Source organism: Myxine glutinosa, chromosome 6, assembly GCF_964187855.1.
Source record: "Myxine glutinosa chromosome 6, kmMyxGlut1.1, whole genome shotgun sequence".
Classification (NCBI taxonomy): Eukaryota; Metazoa; Chordata; class Myxini; order Myxiniformes; family Myxinidae; genus Myxine; species Myxine glutinosa.
In genome coordinates, this window is record NC_136266.1 from 153,591,816 (window position 1) to 153,605,209 (window position 13,394).

At 47.5% G+C, this 13,394-nt stretch overlaps 1 protein-coding gene across 2 annotated transcripts in view; it reads right to left on the reverse strand.

The window, feature by feature from the left end:
• The window catches only part of LOC137415566 (cyclin-dependent kinase 2-associated protein 1-like), a 67,147-nt gene that overhangs the window by 6,033 nt on the left and 47,720 nt on the right, over positions 1-13,394 (reverse strand). For both annotated transcript variants that reach the window (XM_068101164.2, XM_068101163.2), the window contains one exon: positions 3,882-4,008. In XM_068101164.2, the coding sequence (XP_067957265.1) occupies positions 3,882-4,008 (127 nt within the window). The remainder of the gene's footprint in view (positions 1-3,881; positions 4,009-13,394) is intronic.

Here is a 13,394-nt window from a genome sequence, read left to right on the forward strand (position 1 = left end):
GTCCCAGCGCACCTGGTCACAGCAACGCACACGATCGCACCTCCTGCCTACGAACCCTGGCTAAATCACCTGAATTCATCCCTGCTGTTCAAAACAACATCAAGCTCACCCTGTTCAACACCCGGTCCCTCAACAACAAATGCCTCATCCTGAACGAATACATCCTGGATAACAAACTGGACTTTCTCTGTCTCACCGAAACCTGGCAACAACCTCTGGACTACTACACGCTCAACCTCACCACACCCAATGGATATTCCTACGTCAATAAACCACGCTCGGAGGGCCGAGGTGGTGGAATTGCCGTTATCCACCGTCAAGACATCAAGATCAACCTCATCTCCATCTCATCTGCTCCATCATTTGAACACCTGGCTTTTAAACTCTCTGGTTGCACGCAGTCAGTCATGGCTGTCGTCTACCGCCCTCCCAAACCACACCCATCATTCCTGTCTGACTTCTCCTACTTTCTGACCCAGCTATGTTCCCTCTCCCCCTCAATCCTCCTCCTTGGTGATTTCAATATCCACATGGACTCCACTGACTCCACAATAACCACTGACTTCACTGATTTACTCACCTGCTTTAACCTCACTCAACATGTCGACTTTCCTACCCATATCCGTGGTCACATTTTGGACCTTGTCTGCTCCACTGGATTAAATTTGCACCATCTCTCTGGCTCCGACCTCACCCTCTCTGACCACTTAGCCATCACTCTGACCATCAACATCCCCGCCCCAACACCAAGGCATTATCGCACAATCAACTTCCGTAAGCTAAACGCTCTTTCACCTACCTCATTCTCATCCACCCTCTCTGAAAAAATGTCCACTTCTCCCTTCATTGACCTCCACACCCCTTCCGACCTCACTGACTACTACAACCACACTCTCTCCTCCTGCCTTGACCAGCTTGCGCCTGTAAAAACCAAAACAGTTTCTTTCACCCAGTCTGCTCCCTGGTTTACCCCTGAACTCCGCCTGATGAAAACTCGTGCTCGCCAACTTGAAAGACTCCGCAATAAAACGGGTCTCACAGTTCACTCCCAAGCCTACAAGGACCACCTACAACACTACAAAGATGCCCTCTCCCGCGCCCGCTCTGCCTACTACTCTCAAATTATCCACTCTGGCTCCGGAAACCCAAAAGCACTCTTCTCGACAATAAACAAACTCCTCCGCCCCCTGAACACCACCACCCAGTCATTCACAGTAGACAACTGCATCTCCTTCCTCTCTTTCTTCCAACGCAAAATTGACAACATCTACAACAGCTTGACCACCGCTGCACCCGCTCCCCCTCCAACCACCTGCCCCCCCTTGTCCTGCCATCCCCTGTCTCGGTTCTCCCCAATCTCCCCTACTGACCTCTCTGAACTCCTCATAGGAATGAAAACTGCCACCTGCACTCTTGACCCCATCCCCTCCAGCTTTGTCAAAGCCTCCCTCCCTGCTCTCTCTCCACTTATCATTGCAACAATAAACACCTCCCTGTCTACAGGCATCGTCCCACCTTCCCTCAAAATTGCTGCTGTTACCCCCATTCTAAAAAAACCTGGTCTAAACCCTGACACCCTAAACAACTTCAGACCCATCTCCAACCTACCATTTCTGTCAAAAGTTTTGGAACGCGCTGTAGCCACTCACCTCAAACATCATCTCTCTGCCAATAACCTGTATGAAACATTCCAATCCGGATTCCGCTCCAACCACAGTACTGAAACTGCTCTCCTCAAAATCACCAACGACCTTCTCCTCTCCTCTGACGCTGGCAACCTCAACATTCTCGTCCTCCTCGACCTCAGCGCTGCCTTTGACACCATCGATCACACTATCCTCCTCACCCGACTTGAATCCACCTTTAACGTTACCGGCACTGCCCTCTCTTGGATTAAATCATACCTCTCTGACAGATGCCAGTTCATCTCCATCAATAACTGCAAATCCCCCACTGCTCCCCTCCCCCAAGGTGTCCCCCAAGGTTCAGTTCTTGGCCCCCTCCTCTTCATCCTTTACCTGTCCCCCCTCGGTCACTTAATCCGCCGTCATGGTCTCCAATTCCACTGCTTCGCCGATGACATCCAGCTTTTCATCTCCACCAAGTCCGTCTCCACCGCCACCCACTCTATCCTGACAAACTGCATCACTGAAATAAAATCCTGGCTTCAAATCAACTTCCTCAAGCTTAACTGTGATAAATCTGAAATAATCATCATTGGCCCAAAAACGCTCACAAAATCCACCCATAACTTTGCCCTCAACATCGACGGTATCCCAGTATCCACGTCCCCTCACATCCGGAATCTTGGCGTCTTCTTTGACCAAACCCTTTCCTTCGACAAATACACTAAACAGATCACAAAGTCAGCCTTCTTTCACCTGAAAAACATTGCCCGTCTCCGCTCATCCCTCTCCTCCACGGCTGCAGAAACCCTCATCCACGCCTTCATCACCTCCCGTCTGGACTACTGCAATAGCCTCCTCTATGGTTCACCCTCAAAAAGCACCAATAAACTCCAATACATTCAGAACTCCGCTGCCCGTCTACTCACCCATTCCCGGACCCGTGACCACATCACCCCCGTCCTTTACAAGCTTCACTGGCTCCCCATCCCCCAGAGAATCCAGTACAAAATCCTCCTCTTGACATACAAAGCCCTCCATAACCTGGCCCCATCCTACCTGGCTGACCTCCTCTCCAGACACACTCCCATCCGCAACCTCCGCTCTGCTGGTACCAACCTCCTGACCCCCTCCATCCGGACCAAATTCAGATCCTGGGGGGACAGGGCCTTCTCCATCGCTGCTCCCACCCTCTGGAATTCACTACCTCACACCATCAGAGACTCCTCCTCACTCACCACATTCAAAACATCACTAAAGACCCACCTGTTCAACACTGCATTCAACATTCAACCCACAGCATTTAACCCCTGACTATCTCTTCTCCTTCTCCCTCCTTTTGCTTTAAATATTTCCCTATTGATTCTTGTCTTTTTGCAATTGTTGTTTTCATGTATTGTTATGCATTATGTTTGCCACTCTGTCAAAGCGCCTTTGGGCTTCTGGAAAAGCGCTATACAAAATAAATGAATTATTATTATTATTATTATTATTATAAAACCCTGCCTTTCATTCATAAATCCCCCCCCCCACCCCCGCGCCTTCACCATGCCTCCTCCCCCCCAAGCCCTCTTCCTCCCACGGATCTTCCGTTGTCCCTGTTCTCTGCTGTTATACTTGTGTGCCTCCCTCTCTCTCTCCATATTGTCTCCCACTCCCTTTATTGTATGTTTTGTGTGTTCGTTTGCCTTTTTTGTGATTGATGTTAGCTCTTTCACCTGCCTCGATCTTGTAAACACACATATATATATATATATATATATATATATATATATATATATATATATATATATATATATATATATATATGGCGGCTGAACCACGTGACCGATGGTCATTTTTTATTTTTTCTCCTCCAAATCATCCCGAGATGACAACAATTTCATCTTGATCGGATGAAGTTTTGTACTTGTCGAATAATGACGTCATAATGGAGGCACCTATGACATCATCTAACATGTTATTCCCCATGGAGATTTCTTTACAATGAGTCATGTCTCAATTTTTTCTATGCAGTCATGTCTCAGAGGTGCAAAGTTTTTCGGTTTTTCTAAGATGGCGCCGTACCACGTGACTTATGACGTCCTAATTATTCAAAACATTATACAGGTGGAGGTTCACCTACGGTAAAAATTGAAATTTTTTTGTTAATCGGACCAACAGTTGCAGTGAAAAGCATATTTATTCTGTGCGGACAAACAGACTCAAATGAAATACCCTCTCTGGCAAGGGTAACAATGCACAATATGCTCTCACCTCTTTTTAGCCGCTCTGTGGCAGACTTGCTCCCTGCATACGTAGGCCGTACATCTCTCCCCAATTCCTCTATGACTGCCAGAAGCTCTGCGTACTTGCTTTGGGGCTGTGATCCAGTAGGGCCAGGCTAATGAGTGAAATAAAGCGCAGTTTGCACAACGCACACATTCTGCAGTATTTTCATTGCATTATTATCAAAGAGCGAGCTTGACATCAACTTTGTGCAGTAGCACTGCTTAACCAATAACAGACGTGTAATTGCTCCTCGGCAGTGATAACGCTAATGTGTGTGCTATTATGAACATTGAGCATACTGCGTTATCTACAGTACAGTGCATTCAGAAAGTATTCAGACCCCTTCACTTTTTTCACATTTTGTTATGTTGCAGCCTTATGCTGAAATCGTTTAAATTCATTTTTTCCCTCATCAATCTACACTCACTACCCCATAATGACAAAGAGAAAACAGGATTTTAGAAAGTTTTGCAAATCTATTAAAAATAAAAAACTGAAATATCACATTGACATAAGTATTCATACCCTTTGCTATGACACTTGAAATTTAGCTCGGGTGCCTCCCATTTCTCTTGATCATCTTTGAGATGTTTCGACACCTTCATTGGAGTTCACCTGTGGTAAATTCAATTGATTGGACATGATTTGGAAAGGCACACACCTGTCTATATAAGGTCTCACAGTTGACAATGCATATCAGAGCAAAAACCAAGCCATGAGGTCGAAGGAACTGCCTGCAGAGCTCAGAGACAGGATTGTGTCAAGGCACAGATCTGGGGAAGCCTACAAAAAAACATTTCTGCTGCATTGAAGGTTCCCAAGAGCACAGTGGCCTCCATAATTCTTCAATGGAAGAAGTTTGGAACAACCAGGACTCTTCCGAGACCTGTTTGCCCGGCCAAACTGAGCAATCGGGGGAGAAGGGCCTTGGTAAGAGAGGTGACCAAGAACCCGATGGTCACTCTGGCTCAGCTCCAGAGATCCTGTGTGGAGATGGGAGAAACTTCCAGAAGGACAACCATCACTGCAACACTCCACCAATCTGGACTTTATGGCAGAGTGGCCAGACGGAAGCCAAACAGTTCAAGCTTGGTTTCATCAGACCACAGAATCTTGTTTCTCACAGTCTGAGAGTCCTTTAGGTGCTTTTTTGCAAACTCCACGCGGGCTTTCATGCGTCTTTCACTGAGAGGCTTCCGTCTGGCCACTTATGATATTTTGCTCCCATAAGCAAAATGTTTTCCACACCTTCCATCTTCACGCCGTCTCCAAGATCCAACTCAACATTTCCTCCATCTGCAGCTCCCTCTGTGCACACCTTACATTTGAATGTAGCTGCCACACTGGTTAATGACCCTCTCAGACCACGACATTTTTGATGAACCCACTCAGCGCACATTGTACATTGAATGGAGTTCACTCCGACACCCTTCCTGCACACAGCACAGGGCCACTTCCCAGTTCTTTCCACCTCACCACATGCTTTACCACTTGCCTTCACCTTCGTCTTTCCTATATTCACCTTCAGACCTTTTGTCTCCATACATTCCTTCCACTTGTTCATCTTCTCCTTCAGTCCATCCATACTTTCCGCAATCAACACCAGATCATCTGCATACAACAACTCCCACGGTAAACCCTCCTTTACGGTCTGAGCTAGCACCTCCATCACAGCTACAAATAGTAGTGGACTTAGTACCGACCCCTGATGCACTCCCACCTTCACCTCAAACTCACCACTGTTCCCGTCCTTGGTCCTTACAGCTGTGCGCGCTCTATTGTACATTGCCATCACAACTCTGATCAACCATTCCTCCACTTCTAACTTCCTCAATGCCCATGTCAATACTTTGCGTGGAACCCTATCGAATGCTTTCTCCAGATCAACAAACCCAAGAAACAACTTCTTCCTCTTCTCCATGTACTTCTCCTGCCACTGCCTCACAATAAAGAGCGCGTCTGTCGTTCCTCTTCCTCGCATAAATCCAAACTGCATTTCGTCGATCTTCACCTTCTTCCTTATCCTCATCTCCAACACCCTTTCCAATACCTTCATTCCATGCTCCAATAACTTTATCGCTCGGTACGAGCCACACTCCAGAGGGTCACCTTTCCCCTTGTATAGAGGGACGAGGGTGCTCAGTTCCCAATCCACTGGAATGCGGCCTTCTTTCACCACCAGATTACAGATCTCTGTCATTCTCTTCACACCCCAACTTCCTGCTGCCTTCAACATATCTCCCACAACTCCCGTCGGCCCTCCCGCTTTTCTACTCTTCATTGCTTTTATCGCTTCCGGGTTCCGCTTCCGGTCCCTCGAGCGACGAGGCTTGCTTCGATCTCTCCACGGCATCAAAGTTTGAGTGTTTTCCCGTTCGTTTCTTTGTCAAATTTCCGCTGCGTATTTTGTTGTGTATGTGTTATTGTGTGTTTCTATTTGGTTTTGGTTTTGTAGTTGTTGCAAATTTGTGTGTAATTAGTCGTTTCTTTGTTCGCGCCTCGTGCGGCCTGGTGTCTCGTGCGGCCTCCTCGTCTCGACTTGTGCCCCGCCCCCTATATCTCGTTTGTTCTTTCACCTCTGCTCCTGCTTTCTCAAATCCACATTCTCACTGAGAGACTTTTCCCAGATTGTTTTTCATGGTTTTGTTTAAATATTTATTCTAAATATGTTTAAACCGCAGCCGTGATACTGACGCCGCCCCCCACCCCCAACCCCCCCCCCCCCCCCACCCCCCAGGATTTCCATGTTTTAAACGTTTCCCAGTGTGTACCCTGGATAAGAATAGGTACGCCGTATCCCTGCGTGTCGTAAGAGACGACTAAGAGGGTTGGCGTCAGGAAGGGCATCCGGCCATAAAAACATTGCCTCAAAAAGAGAACCATGACAATTACAACTACATGTGGGCAGGGTACAGCCCGAAGTGGAGATCGGTTTCTGAGGTTTGGGACATGGAATGTAGGGACAATGACAGGGATATCAGGAGAAGTGGTTGAAGTATTGGTCAGAAGAAGAGTGGACATATGTTGTGTGCAAGAGACGAGATGGAAGGGAAGTGGTGTGAGAATGGTGAAGGGTAGGCAGGGACAGAAATACAAGTTTGTGTGGCAAGGGTGCCCGGAGGGCATGAATGGTGTTGGTGTCCTGTTTGCTGAGGAGTTTGTAGACAGTGTGGTGAGTGTGACTAGAGTGAGTGATAGGTTGATGATGGTGAAAATGATGATTGGAAAGCTCTTGGTGAACGTCATCTCGGGATATGCTCCGCAGGTTGGTCGAAGCGATGAAGAGAAGGACAAGTTCTGGTGTGCGATAGAGAAGCTGATGGAAAACGTGAAAGATGAGGAAGTTGTTGTGGTCGGAGGAGACCTAAATGGACATGTGGGAAGGAGTATGGATGGTTTTGACGGAGTTCATGGGGGTTACGGATATGGTGTGAGAAATGGAGAAGGTGAAAGGATTTTGGAGTTTGCTGATGGAGCTGATATGTTGATTTGTAATACTCAGTTCCAGAAAGAGGATAATAAGCTTGTTACATCCACGTCAGGTGGGTCGACGACAACCGTTGACTACCTGATGGTGCGTAGGCGAGATGGGGGGCACCTCCGGGACACAAAGGTGATCCTGGGGGAGGAGGCTGTTTCACAGCACCACTTGGTTGTCTGCAACATAAGGGTGAAAGGTGCGAGGAGAGCTCGGCGGGTGAAGTACCAACCAAGAATGAAGGTGTGGAAGTTGAAAGAGGTGACAGTAAGGGAGGCATTAAAAGAGAGGCTGAGTAGGGTCGAGGATGATGTGGTTGAGCTTGAAAGTGGTTGGATGTCAATGAAAGCTAGTCTGTTGGGAGCCGTTGGTGAGGTATGTGGATGGACAAAAGGACCACCGAGGCACTCGGAAACATGGTGGTGGGATGATGAAGTTGGAAAGAGGATTGACGAGACGAGGAAGAAGTTCAAGGAGTGGCAGAAGGCGAAGGGTACGGGAGCAGAAACAGCAGAGCAGAAAGTTATAAGGCAGCCAGGAAGGCTGCAAAGAAAGAGGTAGCAAAGGCGCAGGAGGCATGTAGGAAAATGTTCGGAGAACGCTTGGATTCGGAAGAGGGTCAGAAAGCAGTATTCAGGATTGCAAAGCAGATAGCGAAAGAGAGGTGTGATGTGATGGGGGTGAGTTGCTTGAAGGATGAAGTGGGACAAATCGTTGTCGACCCAGATGGAATTAAAGGAAGATGGAAAAGATATATGGAAATGCTGTTGAATACAGAGAATGAATGGGATGGCAACATAGAGAGTAACCCAGTTTTAGGACCGGCAGAGAAGATAACCGAGAAGGAAGTTGAGGAAGCGATAAAAGCAATGAAGGGTAGAAAAGCGGGAGGGCCGACGGGAGTTGTGGGAGATATGTTGAAGGCAGCAGGAAGTTGGGGTGTGAAGAGAATGACAGAGATCTGTAATCTGGTGGTGAAAGAAGGCCGCATTCCAGTGGATTGGGAACTGAGCACCCTCGTCCCTCTATACAAGGGGAAAGGTGACCCTCTGGAGTGTGGCTCGTACCGAGCGATAAAGTTATTGGAGCATGGAATGAAGGTATTGGAAAGGGTGTTGGAGAGGAGGATAAGGAAGAAAGTGAAGATCGATGAAATGCAGTTTGGATTCATGCCAGGAAGAGGAACGACAGATGCGCTTTTCATTGTGAGGCAGTTGCAGGAGAAGTACATGGAGAAGAGGAAGAAGTTGTTTCTTGGGTTTGTTGATCTGGAGAAAGCATTCGATCGGGTTCCACGCAAAGTATTGACATGGGCATTGAGGAAGTTAGGAGTGGAGGAATGGTTGATCAGAGTAGTGATGGCAATGTACAAAAGAGCGCGCACAGCTGTAAGGACGAAGGACGGGAACAGTGGTGAGTTTGAGGTGAAGGTGGGAGTACATCAGGGGTCGGTACTAAGTCCACTACTTTTTGCAGCTGTGATGGAGGTGCTGGCTCAGAACGTAAAGGAGGGTTTACCGTGGGAGTTGTTGTATGCAGATGATCTGGTGTTGATTGCGGAAAGTATGGATGGACTGAAGGAAAAGATGAACACGTGGAAGGAATGTATGGAGACAAAAGGTCTGAAGGTGAATATCGGAAAGACGAAGGTGATGGCAAGTGGTAAAGCATGTGGTGAGGTGAAAAGAACTGGGAAGTGGCCCTGTGCTGTGTGTAGGAAGGGTGTCGGAGTGAACTCCATTCAGTGTACAATGTGCGCTGAGTGGGTTCATCAAAAATGTAGTGGTCTGAGAGGGTCCTTAACCAGTGTGGCAGCTACATTCAAATGTAAGGTGTGCACAGAGGGAGCTGCAGATGGAGGAAATGTTGAGTTGGATCTTGGAGACGGCATGAAGCTGGAAGGTGTGAAAACATTTTGCTACCTCGGAGACATGCTGAATGGAGAAGGTGGATCAGACTCGGCAACGGTTGCTCGAGTGAGATGTGCATGGAAGAAGTTTCGGGAATTGAGTGGCGTGCTGATGATGAGGGGTGTGTCGTTGAAGCTGAAGGGAAAGGTGTATGCTGCATGTGTGAGAAGTGTTATGATTTATGGGAGCGAGACATGGGTAATGAACGTAGAGCAGCAACGAAGGTTGGAAAGGGTGGAAATGCGAATGGTTCGACGGATGTGCGGAGTATCGTTGAGAGGAAGACAAATGATGAATTGCGAAAGATGATGGGAATAGAGCCTGTGATTGATGCTGTGAAGAGGAACAGGTTGAGATGGTTTGGTCATGTGTTGAGGAAGGATGAAAGTGACTGGTTGAGAAGAGTGATGGAAATGAATGTAGAAGGAAGTAGAAGACGGGGAAGACCGAGAAAGACTTGGCTAAAGATGGTGGAAGAAGAAATGCGGGCAAGGGGGTTAACAAGGAGAGATGCAGAAAATAGGGCAAAATGGAGAAGATTGTCATGGGGACCGCAAGGCTAACCCCCGCTCTAGCAGGGAAAATGGCCTTTAAAATGCATGTTGTTGTTGTATTGCTTTTATCGCTTCCTCAACTTCCTTCTCAGTTATCTTCTCTGCCGGTCCTAAAACTGGGTTACTCTCTATGTTGCCATCCCATTCATTCTCTGTATTCAACAGCATTTCCATATATCTTTTCCATCTTCCTTTAATTCCATCTGGGTCCATAACGATTTGTCCCACTTCATCCTTCAAGCAACTCACCCCCATCACATCACACCTCTCTTTCGCTATCTGCTTTGCAATCCTGAATACTGCTCTCTGACCCTCTTCCGAATCCAAGCGTTCTCCGAACATTTTCCGACATGTCTCCTGCGCCTTTGCTACCTCTTTCTTTGCAGCCTTCTTGGCTGCCTTATAACTTTCATGCTCTGCTTTTTCTGCTCCCGTACCCTTCGCCTTCTGCCACTCCTTGAACTTCTTCCTCTTCTCGTCAATCCTCTTTCCAACTTCATCATCCCACCACCATGTTTCCGAGTGCCTCGGTGGTCCTTTTATCCATCCACATACCTCACCAACGGCTCCAAACAGACTATCTTTCATTGACATCCAACCACTTTCAAGCTCAACCACATCATCCTCGACCCGACAGCCTCTCTTTTAATGCCTCCCTTACTGTAACCTCTTTCAACCTCCACACCTTCATTCTCGGTTGGTACTTCACCCGCCGAGCTCTCCTCGCACCTTTCACCCTTATGTCGCAGACAACCAAGTGGTGCTGTGAAACAGCCTCTTCCCCCGGGATCACCTTTGTGTCCCGGAGGTGCCCCCTATCTCGCCTACGCACCATCAGGTAGTCAACAGTTGTTGTCGACCCACCTGACATGTATGTAACAAGCTTATTATCCCCTTTCTGGAACTGAGTATTACAAATCAACAAATCAGCTCCATCAGCAAACTCCAAAATCCTTTCACCTTCTCCATTTCTCACACCATATCCATAACCCCCATGAACTCCCTCAAAACCGTCCATACTCCTTCCCACATGTCCATTTAGGTCTCCTCCTACCACAACAACTTCCTCATCTTTCACGTTTTCCATCAGCTTTTCTATCGCACACCAGAACTTGTCCTTCTCTTCATCGCTCCGACCAACCTGCGGAGCATATCCCGAGATGACGTTCACCAAGAGCTTTCCAATCATCATTTTCACCATCATCAACCTATCACTCACTCTGGTCACACTCACCACACTGTCTACAAACTCCTCAGAAAACAGGACACCATCACCATAAACGCCCTCCGGGCACCCCTTGCCACACAAACCTGTATTTCTGTCCCTGCCTACCCTTCACCATTCTCACACCACTTCCCTTCCATCTCGTCTCTTGCACACAACATATGTCCACTCTTCTTCTGACCAATACTTCCACCACTTCTCCTGATCTCCCTGTCATTGTCCCTACATTCCATGTCCCAAACCTCAGAAACCGATCTCCACTTCGGGCTGTACCCTGCCCATATGTAGTTGTAATTGTCATGGTTCTCTTTTTGAGGCAATGTTTTTTATGGCCGGATGCCCTTCCTGAGGCTTTAGTCGCCTCTTACGACCCGCACGGATATCCTATTCTAATCCAGGGTACACACCGTACACACTGGTCCAAGTCAATTCATGTAAAACTAAAAGCACAATGTGTTCCTGTTAGTGCATAATAAAAGAAATCGCATACGTGCTGGTAGTACCTATTCTAATCCAGGGTACACACCGTACACACTGGTCCAAGTCAATTCATGTAAAACTAAAAGCACAATGTGTTCCTGTTAGTGCATAATAAAAGAAATCGCATACGTGCTGGTAGTACCCAGGGTCAGGTAATGGGCACAAAAAAAGATGGCCTTGCAAAGGGTGGGGAGGGTGTGGCAGACACTTTTTGCCTGTACACATGACACAGTACAAGTTGTTTACTCTCCCTGCTGCAGACTGGGTATTATTAGCCATGGCACAAAATGTATCGTACCAATTAATCCCACTTTAGGTTCAATAGTGGAAGAGTTCAACTCCCCCACTATCCCCACCTTCTCCACAAGCCAGGCTACTATTGAAAGGAGCAGGTGTTTCGAGTTGCTTCAAAAATCAGGATGACAAGCCTGCAAGGTCCTTGCTTATAGCACAATTGAGTTGCTCTCCTCTATTGGCAGGTGCCCCGGCATGACCATTGTCTCTTCAATTTTGTGAAATTTTAACCACCTTCTCCAAACTAGCTATCCATTCTCTCTCAGCTCCATCAACCCTCCCTAAAAACAATAAGATGCACGTGTTCTTTCAGTAACCAGTCCTCGTTAAACACACAAAATTTAGATTCACTGCACTCTGTGAACCTGTCTCTCAAAAAACTCAAAAAACTGAGAAACTCTCAAACTCAAAAAACTCTCAACCCTGTCTCCTTCCGCCAAATCCTGATGGCGTCTGGTCAAATCCGTTTCTTGTGTTTGTTCCCCCTCCATCCCCTCCCTTACCTCAAATGGCTACACAGTTGACACCGCACGTGACAAAGCCGAATGCCTCAACTCTGTTTGCCTCAAAATCTTGTGTCCCAAACCCATCTCTCTCTGTTCCCACCTTACCCATTCGAGCCCAACTGCTCCTGGACTCTGTGTCCTTCTCTCCTGACAAGGTGGAGGAGTTTTTGTCAAACCTCGACTCTGATTCTGCAACTGGACCAGACGGCATCAGCCCACGGGTCCTAAAATCCTGCTCTGCCACTCTATCTCACCCTCTCTCTGTTCTTTTCACCCTCTCTTTTCCTCAAGGTCATCTGCCAGCATCTTGGAAATCAGCAAACATTACCGCTTTACACAAAAAAGGTGCAAAAACAGATCCTTGCAACTACAGACCAATCAGCCTGCTCCAAATTATGAGCAAAGTCATGGAATCCATCATTGCTTCGGATATCAAATCCTTCCTCTTCTCCAATGGCTTGATCTCCGATCATCAATTTGGATTCAGACCAGGTCATTCTACTCTGGACATGCTGCTTCTGCTGTCTCAACAATGGATGGAGGTCCTCAATGCCAAACAGGAAATCAGCCGTCTCCCTTGACATATCACATGCCTTCGATACGGTCTGGCACCCAGCTCTGCTCACCAAACTCTCCTCCTATGGTATCCATGGAAATCTCCATGCATGGCTTGCGGACTTCCTCTCTGGTCGTAGACAATGTGTGGCCCTGAATGGATTTCTCTCATCTCCCCTTCCTGTTCAGGCTGGAGTTCCCCAAGGCAGTGTTCTGGGCCCTTTGCTTTCTCTGGTCTTTATCAATGATCTCTCCGACTCTCTGGAAAATCCTCTCTATCTCTTTGCTGATGACTCCACTCTCTGCCGCTCCATTCCTCTTCCCTCAGATCGGCAGTCTGCAGCCTCCTCACTCTCTGAAGACCTGGACAAAATCACAGACTGGTCAAACAAGTGGAACATGTCTTTCAATCCTGACAAATCTCACACTCTTACTATGTCTCTCCGAAAAGCTCGACTGGACAACCCTCCCATCTACTTTCTCAACAATCCTCTCC